Raw genomic sequence first — 14,296 nt, 5'->3', positions numbered from 1 at the left:
TCATGCATAGGATACATAATTAACAACAACAACAACAAAATGGACCAAAATGTTAGGCTAAAAAGCCAGCATGGAAGGGTTTTCATAACCTATGTTAAAACATCACTCACTACAATGGATCTTTCTGAACTCTTTAACATTTCAACAAGGTTCTGTCATTTAACAGTTTCATGACCCTGATCATGTCACAGACATCTCTGCGTTCCTTTACGCTCTGTGTAAAATGAGAGGTTCGCACCCGTGGAGCTCAGTGAGATCACAGATGTTGAGGCCTCACCCAGAGCCATGGTCAGATTATTGAAGGTGGGCATTCCAGCTGTGTCTTTTCCAAAGACCTGACTTCTGTTCACATCTACAATGACTACCAGAGCCCAGGAGATCTCTGTGGCTCCTCACAGTTCTCATCGTCTAGGAATCAGTGACTCAAAATCTAAATTGTCCATAAACTCAGTACAAAAACTCAGCACAAAACAACTGAGCATCTCAACTCTTTATGAAGAAAATATGTGGTCATTTTTAAAAAATATAATTTATTGTGAAATTGGCTAACATACAGTGTGCTCTTGGTTTTGGGGGTAGATTTCTGTGATTCATTGCTCACATACAGCACTCAGTGCTCATCCCAGCAAGTACCCTCCTCAATGCCCATCAACATTTTCCCCTGTCCCCCACACCCCCATCAACCTTCTGTTTGTTCTCTGTATTTAAGAATCTCTTATGGTTTGCCCCCCTCCCTCTCTATTTGTGACTACTTTTTCCCCTTCCCTCCCTGCCATGGTCTCCTGTTAAGTTTCTCAAGTTGCACATATGAGTAAAAACATATGATATCTGTTTTCTCTGACTGACTTATTTCACTCAGCATAATACCCTCCAGTTCCATCCACATTGCTGCAAATGGCCAGAGTTTATTCTTTCTCATTGCCATGTAGTATTCCATTATAGATATAAATCATATGTGGTCATTTTTAATAACAAAAGCAGAAATATCAGTAATAAGTTTATGATAATTTATCAAGGTAGAACGAATAAATTTGTTTTTCACCTGTATCTAAATACCTAGAACTTCTTATCCTCTTCCTTCAACTATCCCTAACCTGGCTCAAATACAAGAAATATTCTAAGGCTAAAATTCACTGTTGATTATGTCCACTGTAATTACTAGATCTAAATGAATCAGACATCTAATTCATGGAGTCATAATTTCTACTGCTCCTCACAAGGTTAGTGAGCTTCAATGTTCTGCAGTACCAATAATGCAGTAGAAGACATAAGTCCAAGTGTAAACAACTCCCCCGTGAAATTCCACAGTGAGGAAGTGTCTTATGTATTCACTCACCTGCATCATTGAGCCACTTCTCCAAAAGTGGCTTTAGCTTGCACATGTTCTTAAAGCTGAGGTTCAAGGCTTCAAAGCGAGAGATGGTGGTTTGGCTGAAGTCATTTCCATACAGTTTACCCATAGCGAGCCCAACATCGCCCTGCATGGTAATACAGAGCAGGAGGGGGAGAGGGAGAGAGATTTGTCTCACTAATGTCCCAAGTCGTCACTCTATGGCTGCCCCAGCAACTGCTCTAGACAAAGACTCAACAATCATTCCATTTACAGGGTCCCACAAAAGCATCCACCTTTAAGCTGAGCACAGTATTCAATGTTAGGCCTTGAGTGTGACAAAATTCATAACTCCCATTTTCTCTCATTTTGAATCTCTTCTTGCTACTTCTCATAATAATCAAGATAATAAAATATTTCCAAGTCTCAAAAGATAATGCTGATATTCTAACAAGCCCCTTAATGGATGCAACTAGAACAATTTAAATAACCTTTAAAACCAGTTACTTGTTATCAATTACAGGGTTAATAGATGTAACTCTCTAGATACCTTCAGGTATTTCTGAACTAACCAAAGTTCCTATAAATTGTTTTAAATTTGAGAAATAATGCCTCATTCTCCATCCCCCCTGCCCGCCCCCCCACCAACACCAGGCCCATAAAGTATTTCTGGAAGCAGTGGAAAAATCTATTTTCCAACCTTAGTTTGGATTTCAAAGTTGGTTACAAAAACAGGTATCCTAAAAGACTACTTTGTAACCATTATAGAGATAGAAATTCACAGTAGAGAGGTTTGACCCATTTAGTTAAACCTTCATGGGCACTGGCAACTTGGTAACCTTATAGCAATAGAACAATGATCCCCTGAATATATTACAAAAGATAACTTTCTTTATAAGCCTATAACCTTTGAAATGTATACAATACTTTTCTTCCAGCGGAATCTCTCTTGTTAAGGCTGGAAAAGGCCATATCTTAATAGTTATTTTATATACAGGTGATAGAAACTCATGGGAGTTTCAATGATTCATGCTCTCATTTCAATTAGTTTAGGGCCAGGACAGAAAGGCAGCATTTCTAGTCCTAAGCACTACACAGCCAATATCACTAAGAAACAGCCAACTCCGACCACTGTGGCAACTCTGATTTTCAACTGGGATTATCCCAGTCCTTTGATCTTTCCCTTATCCCTGCCAGTCCATCTTCTCGATACTACATTGCCTATTAGCACCTACATTAGGTGGTAGTTAAGGAAAGAGAAAAAACCCTTCCCCTTTCTCCCAAACTCCTATTTTCTTACTGGTGCACAACTTCTGATAAAAAGTTTAACAGAGGAAAAATGTTCAAACTACATGACGAAATAAGGTATAGAGATTATCAGAACTTCAACTGATGTTGGCTATTTACATTTAAATTAATTAAAATCAGGCAAATTGAAAGCTCAGTTCCTTAGCACCAGGAGCTGCCTTTCAAGGGCTCAATAGCCACACATGGATCGTGGCTATCATACCGCACAGCACAAATACAGAACCTTCCCATCATCACACCAAGTTTTATTGGCAGCTCTGAATATACTATCTCTAAGTAGAACAGATATGGACTGCTTATTGATTTCCTTCCAATTATAGTAAAACTGAAAGAACCAGGATAGCATGAGCAGGGCATAAGTGCTATATATTATATTTATATACAAATATACCTGTAGACACAGGCTTACTGGCATTGACAGTTCTACATATTTATTAAATCTTCATCCAATCAACAAACATTCACTAAGTGCCTACTATATTTCAGGCACTAAACATGCTTTGTTTGTCCCATACATTCATGTTCTTGGCCACTTTATTTGTTTAGATGATAGCTTTCTAGAAAGCTGGTGGGGCCAACTAAACCTTGTAATTCTTTTGAGTATATGTTGTTGTGGTCAGATGAAAATAAAAGTTTTCTGACACTGTATCTGCATACTTTGCTAAGGATTTCTCAAAAACTTCTGTAATATCTATGAATAGTAACAATATTAGTAAGTAAACAAAAATAATACATCAAAAATCACATCACTATAAAAATAAACAATGCCCTAAATGGTAGCTGTAGCTAAATAAAGCCATGCCATCAACTCCCTCCAACTATGACAAATCCACTTGAGGTTTAAAATACAATTTTATGTCGTATGTAAATTATTTAAGAGAATAAAAAGCAACAGGTCTCTCAGTTAATATACTAATTCTCATTAATTTGACATATGCTCAGTTTAGTGCTCTCCTAATTACCACAGTGGGTTCTTCCTCACAAAAGTAAATGTTTTAGGCAGTTAACCTCATACATTATCTGAACCATATTGTATCTCTTTGGTATTTTTTAGAAGAGCAAAAGGAAAAAAAACCAAAAAACAAAGACTGGGATTAGGAAATGATGAATGTTCTACACGCACCAGAAGTGTTACACTATGGTATGCCTCCCAAGTGTGCATAACATCTACAGCAGTCCTTTAACCAGTCAAGTAATTAGAAAATTACTGTTAAAACATCTAATAACATGTATATTTACTCAGAGAATAGGGATTTTCTGTTTAAACTAACAAGTTGAACGTAAATTCCCCTGTGTGTACTTATAAATAAACTGGATACAAAGCGACCTTTGAAGAATGTGACTTAAAACAAAGGTTGCTTTTTCCAGCCTCCACCAGTAACATATACTTTAATCCACGCAGTTAAGTTTTACGAAATGCTGCCCCTGGTATGTCAAAGTCATTCTGAAAAGTACGTAACAATTATACCAAATAACAGGATAAAACCACAAAGCACCAGAGCATAAGGAAGCTCCTTTATCTAACAGAGAAGAAAAGGAGAAACAACACTAGCGATATGTTGGGTCAAATGCCACAGAAAGGCAAACCACTATTTGGGTCAAAGTTAGAGATTTTTAAAAGCCTTAATATCCTTGGTGTATCACTGAGTCACCAATCTCCCAGGGAACTGGAGAGTAGGCTGTGTAACAGCCTAAAAGCGGCAGCACTGCTAAATAAATACACCAACCTCCTCCTTGTGCAAGCTTAACCTACCTCTACCAATCTGGTTGTATCTTTAGCTTTCTTTTGTAAAAACAAGCCAGGCTGTTTAGGTGTTTCAAAAGTACCAACTAAAATCTTTAAACTGTAGTTTGTTTCTTCATAACTGAAACTCCTCACAAAGATAATGGCATTTTCTCTAAAACTACATCTATTTAAAAAAAATCATTTCATGTTTCTAATATATAATTAATTTCTTTGAGCAAAAACAAGTTACCAAAGAAATACAAGGAATAAAAGTCTGTTCTTAGAAACACACAGAAAACAAATAGGGATAGATCCCTGGGTTTTGACCTACCACTGTTGAGCACAACTTTACTTTCAACTTAGTGTTCAAGTGGTGGCTTAACCTTCAAACAGTAATTATATTCTAAGAAAACATTGGGTTTCCCCTGATTCCATAAAAACACTCAATCCAATCTATACTTCAGTAACGTTTTTTCATCTAAGGTTCTAATATCATTTTGTATAATTGTTACTCAGTTTAATTCTTTTCCTGCCTTACAAGTATTCTTTGTGACAGATTAATCAGAGTTAAGTCAGTGGTAGTGCTTGGAACAAAAACAGTATATACCCAGATGCCTGTTTGAAGCATTAAACCTAGTCCACATTCAGAGTTGTCTGCTGGGGGAAAAAATTAATTTGGATTTTGATTAATTTGGACTTTTCAGATTTAACACATTCCTATTTGGTTAATTAGCGTCAATTTGGGCTTACTGTGTGTGTGTGTGTGTGTGTGTGTGTGTGTGTGTGTGTGTGTGTATGTCTTTCTGTTTGACCTCCTTCTCCTTCCCAAAAATCTGTTTTTAAACAAGTCTTTCAAACTTTCCCTCTTTCAGCTACTGTATGAGACCCTGCAATCTTTACTCTCTCAATCTTGCAGACAGAGCCCTAAGGCCTAGCACCAGATGTTGCACAAATTACAAAACCCTCACTACAGTTCCAGCAGCCCCAAACATGGCTCTTAAACTCGCCCCATTTACCGGTATAATCATAATTATGATTTCAGAGGCCTGTGTTCCAAGAGAAATCTTAAAGGTTTTAATCTAACATTAAATCATACATTTATAACTGAATATATGATAATAGTCTGAATTTATAAGGGCGGGAAATGGCTAAGAAAAAGCTGCAGTCTAAAACTAAAAAGCAGGGCCGGGGAACATACCGTTCCTCAGAAGCCTCGCTGCACATGTAAAGCACATTTGTGGACCTAGTCAAGGAGGGACATCTAAGTTAAGGGTGGGTTCATCCTACCTGAGTGAATCCAAGTTTGATTCGTCTTTGTTTGAAGGTCTTGGCAAACTGCTCAAGCTCCTCAAGGTCACTGGGCTCCTCCAAGCTGGGAGTATCAATTCGCTTTGGTGTGGACTGGCTCTGTGGAAGTGTCTGAATTGGGGTTGCTGCTATTGTGCGTGTTGGGGTTGCTGGCTGTTACAAGGAACAGAAATAGAACAAGCACGTAAAACGATACTTCAGTTTGTAACTGGAATGCGTCACAAGCGAACAACTTAAGGAAACAGCTATATGCATGAAGAACTATGAAGACCGCGTGACACTGTGGAAGGCACAATATAACGTTCAGGGAGCAGAGTGTGAAATTGTGCACACTATAATTTCAGTTAAGGTTTCCACGGAAGTCATGGAACGAGCACTGGGTGTTATATGGAAACCAACTTGACAATAAACTATAAAAAAAATAGTAAAATAAAATAAAATAAAATGTTAACCATAATAAAAAATTAAAATAAAAACCCATTATATTTGGGTTTTCAAATGTTCTGAATACACATATCTTATGCATATTCAGAGTATACATAATAAATCAGTCTTTAAAGAATTCATTTCATAAATCTGTCACTTAAACTGTAAGTCTCAAAACAGCAAGGACCATATCTATCTTGTATATCACTATTGTCTCCAACTTATGACACGATATTATAAAAATAATAAGAATAAAACAATTTTAAGGGGAAAAGTAAATCATCCAGTTTAAATTACTCAAGAGTTTTGTTTTTTTAAAAATTTCCATTGAGCTGTATTTCTTTCCTTTTTTAATCCTGTTTTTAATTTTTTGTACAAAGTTTACTTAATCTGTAAATGTTTCCTTACAAATTGTAAATCATTTTCAAATCTTCAATTACAAGGCACGCGTCTCACAGATCAGAGTAACCTTTATGACATGATTAAGACATTGGAAGGGACCATAAGGCACAAAATCAAAGCAGTAAACTTTGTTTATACTCAGGTATGACTGACATGTAAAAAAGCTGTATATATTTAGTGTGTACATCTTGATGAATTTGAAGATAAGTATACCTTCATGAATATGTACTGTCACCACCCATGATGCCCTAAACTTATCCATTACCCCCTCCCTTGGATCTACATTCTTAACTTTAACTGTAATTATAGTATATATAACTTTACACTCTGTTTCATAATTATCACTGTCAAAAGCTGACTGAGGCAATATTATCAAAATTTATTTAACAATCTCTTTGTTAACAGACGCTTTTTCATTTATGTTTTCACTAACATAGTTAATACCATAATGAAAAATTTTGCATACGTGGTTCTTTTCCCCACCTTTGTGATAAGTTCTTTGAGATAAACTCAGAAGTGGATCAAGGGTACACCATAAACAATTCCATGGCTTCTGATGCACATCATAATGTTGGTTCTCACTATATGATGATGCTAGTTTCCTCCACATAATTTGTGTTAGCAGTTTTTAAAAATGTTTTGCTAATTGAAGGAGTGCATGGTACTTCACTATGCCTTGAGTTTCTCTTACTACTCAAAGTCAAATTTTCCCGTGTGTCAATTATCTATATATTTATCAATGGGATTTATATCCATAACCCATATATGTATTAATGGTCTCCTTATCCTCATCCTTAGCCTTAAAGAGCTCACCAATTGTTATAGATTAAGCCTTTGTCTGTTGTTATTACTACAAATAATTTTCTAATTGGCTTTTTCCATTTTGTTTTTCAGTGTACGTAAGTTTTAAATTGTCATCTGGGTGAACTCCCCCCCTTCTAATTAATATTTTCTCTTGCTTCAGACCTGAGAGAACTTTCACTTATTTCTAACTCAAAAATTCCTTTGAATAGTCTACTTGCTTCCTCTCTATATTTTTAAATATTTATTTAAATCTATCTAAAATTTATTCAGGGACCTGAAAGAATAATTTTTTTCCCTTTGAAAGAAAATAGTAAACTTCCTTATTACACAAACACAAGGCTGCTTTTTACTCACAAGCCCTGAGGAGAACCTACCCGGGTGAGTAGTCATGAGCGGACGGTACCACCTGACCGTAGCATAATTGCTCAGCTGACCCTTCCAATGAGCAGTAAGCCACATGAGAGACTACAGGCCAGGGTTACAAATGAAGTCTCTGGCTATGAGTTTTCTTGTAATTTAAATGTGTCAAATACCCCCAACTCTGACCTGGTTAGTAATAAGCTCTTTCCAATGGAACCAACTGGCCCAGAAAACAACACAATATGCATTGCACAGGCCAACCTCTGGAGTAGGCTACTCTATCATCCTGCTTCACTGAGGACAGCCAAGTTCACCTCTATTATGTTGTTGGCATGGAAGAATTTTCAACTTGACCATTTTGGAGGAGTCCAAACCAGCACTAACCACATTGGAATCTATGTAGCCATATACTTCCCAGTGAAACCGGCTGGTTGATAGGTAGAGGGGAGCCTCAATTACCAGACTGTTACTTCATCTGCAGGCTTGAAGTAGCCCCGTTCTCAAATAATAAAGGACTAAAAATAGCTTGGGTACCTTTAGGTGGGGTGGTTACAGATAAGTTACCCCAACTCCAGAAACCTCAGGTTGGACTGGGCCAGATCTAGAAATGGTAGAGTAGAATTCAGTGAGCAGCAGTCAGGATGAAGCACAACAGCCCTGCCATTGTGTGCGGAGCACGTAGGCCAGGGAGGCACTGCTGGTACATACAGGCTTTTGCAAAATTCTAGCCTGATTTTTATATGCAGCATATTTACAGCTAAATGCACAATTTAATAAAAGTATATAATCTGATGTTTTGACAGCTGTATATAGTCATATAACTGCCACCACAATTACGATTCAGAACATTTCTACCCCCCACAGAAGTTCTTTATGCTCTTTGCTCTCCATCCCCATCCCTAGCCCCTAGCCCCTGGCAAGCACTGATACAATTTCTGTCCCTATAGTTTCGTCTGTTCTAAAATGTCATACACATTGAATCATACAGTGTGCAATCTTTTATGCTCGGCTTCTTTCACTTTACATAATGCTTCCAAAATTCATACATGTTGGTAAATGTTTCAGAAATATACTTCTTTCTATTGCTGAATAGCATTCCATCCAGTATCCATATGATGAAATATCTAATATCCAATATGGATAATGAATATGGTACCTATTCATTAGCTGATGGACGTTTTGGTTATTTCCAGTTTGGTGTGATGATGAGTAACATTGGTTTGAATGTTCATACACAGGTTTTTGTGTGGATGCATGCTTTCATTTCTAGGAGTAGAATTGCTGGGTTATAAGGTACATGCATCTTTAACTTTATAAGAAACTGCCAATCTGTTTTCCAAAGTGTGTGTACCAATTTGCAACCCCATTAATAATATATAAAAGAGCCCAGTTGCTTTACACTTGATACTGTCATAGTCTTTTTAATTTTGCCCATTCTAGTGGGTGGGTAAGTGATATTTCATTTGCATTTCCCTGGCGATTAATGATTTCCAGCATCTTTTTTATATGGTTACTGGGCATTCACATACCTTCTCTAGTGAAGTGTTTACAAATATTTTGCATATCTCCCCCCCCCCCAGCTTTTTAAAAACCAGGCTTAGTATTGAGTTGTGTGAATTTGTTATAAATTCTGGACACAAGTCTTTTATCAGATATAAATTTGAAGACTATTTTCTTTCAGTCTGTGGCTTTTCTTTTATGCTTTTAACAAAAATATTTTAATTTTTATAAAATTAAATTTATCAATTTTTTTCTTTTATGAATAGTGTTCTTGTGTCCTATTTAAGAAATCATTATCTTACCCAAGGGCGCAAAGATTTTTTCCTAAATTTTCTTCTGGAAGGTTGGGTCTTATTACTGCTTTCAAATTAATCACTGTAAATTGCGTAAAAGGAGAATCAAGGTTTTTGTTTGTTTGTTTTTGCCTACTGATTACCAAAGACTTTCCTTTTCTCATTGAAATCCTTTGCCACCTCTGTGGAGAATCTGTTGGCCATAGATGTGCAGGTCCACTTGAACCTTCTAGTCTATCTCATTTCTCTCCTTACACTGTTATCATGTGGTCTTCATCGCTGTAGCTTTATGATAATTTTTGACATGAGGCAGTGTTTCAACTTTCTTACCTCTCAAAATTATTTGATTTTTCTAGGTCCTCTACAATTCCACATAAATGTCAGAAACATGATAAAATTTCTATTTAAAAAATCTGCTGGGCATTGACCAGAATTATGTTGACTCTATAGATCAACTTGGAAAAGAATTCACATTTTACCAATCTAAGTCTTCTGAGTCATGAACACATTATATCCCTCTATTTATTTAGGTCTTGATTAATTTCACTCAGCAGTATTTTGTAGAAATATATACACGGAAAACTATGTATAAATCTTATAAATGTTTTATTAACTTTATCTGTAAATAGGGTAAATATTTTTCTTCTTAAGCTCAACTTCCAAATGATCATTGCTAACACCAACTTTGTATCCTACATACTTGCTAAACTCACTTATTAATTCCAGCAGGTTTTTGTAGATTCCTTAGGATTTTAACATAGACAATCATGTCCTCTACCAATTAAGACAGTTTTATATCTTTCTTTCTAATCTCTATGTCCTTTATTTCTTTTTCTTGTCTTATTGCACTGCTAGGACTTCCAGGAAAATGCTGAATAAAAGTGGTAACAGCTGGGGCACCTGGGTAGCTAGTTGGTTAAGCATGTGACTCTTGATTTCAGATCAGGTTGTGATCTTACAGTTCGTGAGTTCAAGTCCTGTGTCGGGCTCTGCACTAATAGTGCTTGGGATTCTCTTTCCCTCTGTCTCTGCTGCTCCCCTGCTTGTGCGTGTGCGTGCACACATACACACACACACATACACACACACACACACACACACACACACACACACTCTCTAAATAAATAAATAAATAAATAAATAAATAAATAAATGTTTTAAAAAGTGGTTAATGGTGGACATCCTTGTCTTACTCCTGATCTTAGTGGGAAAGTATGATGTAGGTTTTGTTTGGTTTTTTTGTAGATGCCTTTTCCTAGGCTGAAAAACTATTCCTAGTTTATAAGAGGTTTTATTTTCGTTTTTTATTTTTTCTTATCATAAACCAATGTTGAATTTTGTCAAATCTGGCTATGTTTTAGTGAGAACTTCCAAGATTATAGACAAAGTGAATTAGAGCTAAAGAGGGATTCAGGATCAGGTCATTTTAACTACCTAATTTACAAATGAAGAACCGAAATGATATGCTCAATGTCACAGCTGGTTAAGAAGGAAAAGAGGTCTAAAGCTTCCATCTCAAGATGTCTAGACTTATACTTTATTATGAGTTCAAATCTGGTAGAAATGAGCTAAAGCAACATCTCAAAGTTGAGAGTAAAGAAAACACAGAGATCAGAACTTCTTTGCAGCTTCTTAGAAGGGGCAAAGGACAGTGATGTGTTCTAACTGAAGAGTGGGTTTCCAGTGCAAGTGGTGATCTCTACTGCCAACCAGCGAGGGGAGGGGTGGGGGAGAGGATGGTCAACTAGCCAGGACTCAGCACTCATTTGTCACTAATACAGTTATTTTTTTATAAATATAAAAGAAGATACGAACTCCTTGAAGATTTTAAAAGACTACATCAATCTGATAGTATTGGTTTATCAAGCTGATAAGTTCTGCTTTGAATTTCTGCTCAGTTTGTGAAAACTCCATGGATTATTTTTATTAGGGTACTGTGGGGATTTTTTTGTGTTTTAATTAAACCAAGTCCAAGAGTCCCTGAAAACATCAGGTAGGAGAAAGTCACCCTCAATGGGAAAAGACTGACCTGGGAGGTGAGGGTGATGCTTGGCTGGGACTGTAGGAGGTTGGCTTGGCTTTGCTGAGGTAGTTGCGTTAGAAGATTTTGCGCTTGCAGGAGACCTGTAAGACACAAACGAAAAAAGAAAGTGAAATGGAAATTTCCAACTGATCTTTTGACAGTCTTACCAGTCTTAAAATTCTTAATGTCTTATTTTCCTAAAATTCAATCTTGTGAACTACAACCTGGGCAGGAAGATATGGAATATTAAACTAAAACTGATATAGGGGCACCTGGGTGGCTCAGTTTAGCTGAGCGTCTGTCTTATTTCAACTCAAGTCATCATCTCACGGTTCGTGGGATTGAGCTTTGCACAGGCTCCGTGCTGGCAACACAGAAGCTGCTTGGGATCCTCTCTCTCCCTCTCTCTCTGCCCCTCCCCCGCCCATGCTGTGTGTCTCTCTCTCTCTCTCTCTCTCTCAAAATAAATAAACATTAAAAAAATAAACTAAAATGAATATATGTCTTTGATAAACTGTCTGATGAACTCTCTGACTGGCCAATCTTTTATTTTAGTGAGGAATGGATGAAAATGAAGACGTATTCTAAATGGAAGCAAGCTTGAAACTCTAAAAAGAGCTCACCTTTTTAACCCAGAATCCATCAGAAACTGCCAGTATATGTTGGACCAGAGAACTGTATGATTCATGAAAGCAGCAAGCTATCTATTAAGTGGAATAGGTATTTTCACAATGAAAGATTTTGGAATGAATGATAAGAAGTAAAGGGCCAAAAGGACAAAAATAACAAGGAAGTGGTAGCAATGGACTCCTATTCCTTGGAGGGGAAGCCTTGATACCCTGAATCTCTCTACATTAACTAACCTCTACTAACTAACCTTACAAACAGTAAGTGAGCATGTTTGATACAGGAATTACACACCAATATTTATCACTAAAAGGCCTCAAACATGTCTCTTAATTTAAAACTTTGTGATTTCTAATACAACACTCTCTCCTTCTCAAACTTCAAAACAAGTTAGAAGCATAAGTTTTTAATGCTCAGCTCACATTTTAAAAACACATTCCCAAGAAATACTATCAAAATACTAGAAGTAATTTATGTTGGAAAGATTTCATTTAGACTTTTGACCAAACTGTTTGCTCCCCCTTAGAGATTGAACAGATGAAAGGCAGTAAAGAATGACCTTCCATATGTGGCATGCAAGACCAAAAAGCATTTTTTTTAAATTAAAAAAAATTTTTTTAATGTTTGTTTATTTTTGAGAGACAAAGGCATGAGTGGAGGATGGGAGGAGAGAGAGACACAGAATTTGAGGCAGGCTCCAGGCTCTGAGCTGTCAGCATAGACATAGTCAAAGGGCTTGAACTCATGGACAGCAAGATCATGACACGAGCCACACAGGCGCCCCTCTTTTAAAAAAAAAAATTTTTTTTTTTTTTTTTGAGAGTGAGGTGGAGAGAGAAGGGGACAGGGAATCCCAAGCAGGCTCTGTGCTGACAGCAGAGAGCTTGATGCAGGGCTCAAACCTATGAACCGTGAGATCATGACGTGAGCCAAAGTCAGACACTTAACCAATGAGCCACCCAGGCACTCCTAAACATATTTTTCTTAACAGGAATACTGAGTTTACAGTTACACTTGATAAAAACGTTAAAATGACAGTAGTCAGCATGCACAGCACACAAGCTGCTGGGTGCCAGTGCTGCAGAGGAGCTTACCCTGCTGGCCCTGGGGCGTCTGTGAGATGATAAACTGTGCTGGCTGCAAGTTGGTGGTCGGATGGACCAGCACAAACTGCTGCAGGTTGAGATTCTGCTGCTGAAGCTGCTGCAGTTGCTGCAGATCCTAGAGAATCAGAATGAAAACATGGATTGGAGACCCTGAAATAAAAACTCGCTGGATCATAAGGTTCCCAGGCGATGGACTGTGTCCTCCAAATGAAGAAGAGTCAATATTCTACATTCTTTCTTCCCTTCTTTCAACACAGGGTGCGCTCTGGGTGGGTTCACGCGGTGCATGAAGAAACCTGGGCCGTGGTAAGGACTTGATATTTGTGCAGGTGGTACTGAAAATCCTACCAAGGCGGATTTTCAGTAGTAACTTCATCCCTCAGAATAATTGGTTACAGTTGGGTGTTTTAACATCTTAGGATCGATATGGGTGTCAAAAATCAAGTGAGAAAAGAATATGTTGGGGTTTTAAATACTCAACTGATCTTTCTCTTAAGTAAAAATTGAGAATGCTATGTCTGAAATTGCATCAATAAATGAAAATACCTATAACGATTCATTAAATGTGGCACCAGTCTAGGGGCGCCTGGGTGGCTCAGTCAGTTAAGTGTCCGACTTTGGCTGGCTCAGGTCACGATTCTGTGGTTCATGAGTTTGAGCCCCATGTCAGGCTCTATGCTGACACAGCTCAGAGCCTGGAGCCTGCTTCAGATTCTGTGTCTCCCCATCTCTCTGCCTCTCTCTCTCTCTCTCTCTCTCAAAGACAAATAAAATAAACATAAAAAAATCTTAATTTGGTACTAGTCTAACTCAACTGAGAAATCAGTGTAAAAATACCTAGAAATAGCTATCCATGCAAAAATCTAATCCATAATATATTAAACTTGATTATACTAGTCTAGTGTTTTATAGTCTTCAATGTGCTTTCATACACATTATCTTATTAGAATAATGTCAACATAGGTTCTCAAAGCTTGTATGTTAAAAACAGAGTTGATGATGAAGACAGTGACCACAATTAAACATTATCTTGAAAAAGCTTGTATACAATAGTCATAAGGATTAGTCTGATATCTATTCTTT

The 14,296-nt window shown here is 37.2% G+C and overlaps 1 protein-coding gene across 4 annotated transcripts in view; it reads right to left on the bottom strand.

The window, feature by feature from the left end:
• POU2F1 (POU class 2 homeobox 1) overlaps positions 1 to 14,296 on the bottom strand; it is a 164,157-nt gene that overhangs the window by 17,814 nt on the left and 132,047 nt on the right. For all 4 annotated transcript variants that reach the window (XM_029935075.1, XM_029935076.1, XM_029935077.1 and 1 more), the window contains exons 7-10: positions 13,202 to 13,328; positions 11,487 to 11,581; positions 5,652 to 5,825; positions 1,337 to 1,478 (exon numbers count right to left, since the gene is read on the bottom strand). In XM_029935075.1, coding sequence (XP_029790935.1) covers positions 1,337 to 1,478; positions 5,652 to 5,825; positions 11,487 to 11,581; positions 13,202 to 13,328 — 538 coding nt within the window. The remainder of the gene's footprint in view (positions 1 to 1,336; positions 1,479 to 5,651; positions 5,826 to 11,486; positions 11,582 to 13,201; positions 13,329 to 14,296) is intronic.

Source organism: Suricata suricatta, chromosome 3 (genome assembly GCF_006229205.1).
Source record: "Suricata suricatta isolate VVHF042 chromosome 3, meerkat_22Aug2017_6uvM2_HiC, whole genome shotgun sequence".
Classification (NCBI taxonomy): domain Eukaryota; kingdom Metazoa; phylum Chordata; class Mammalia; order Carnivora; family Herpestidae; genus Suricata; species Suricata suricatta.
This window is presented reverse-complemented; position numbering and strand designations above follow the sequence as displayed.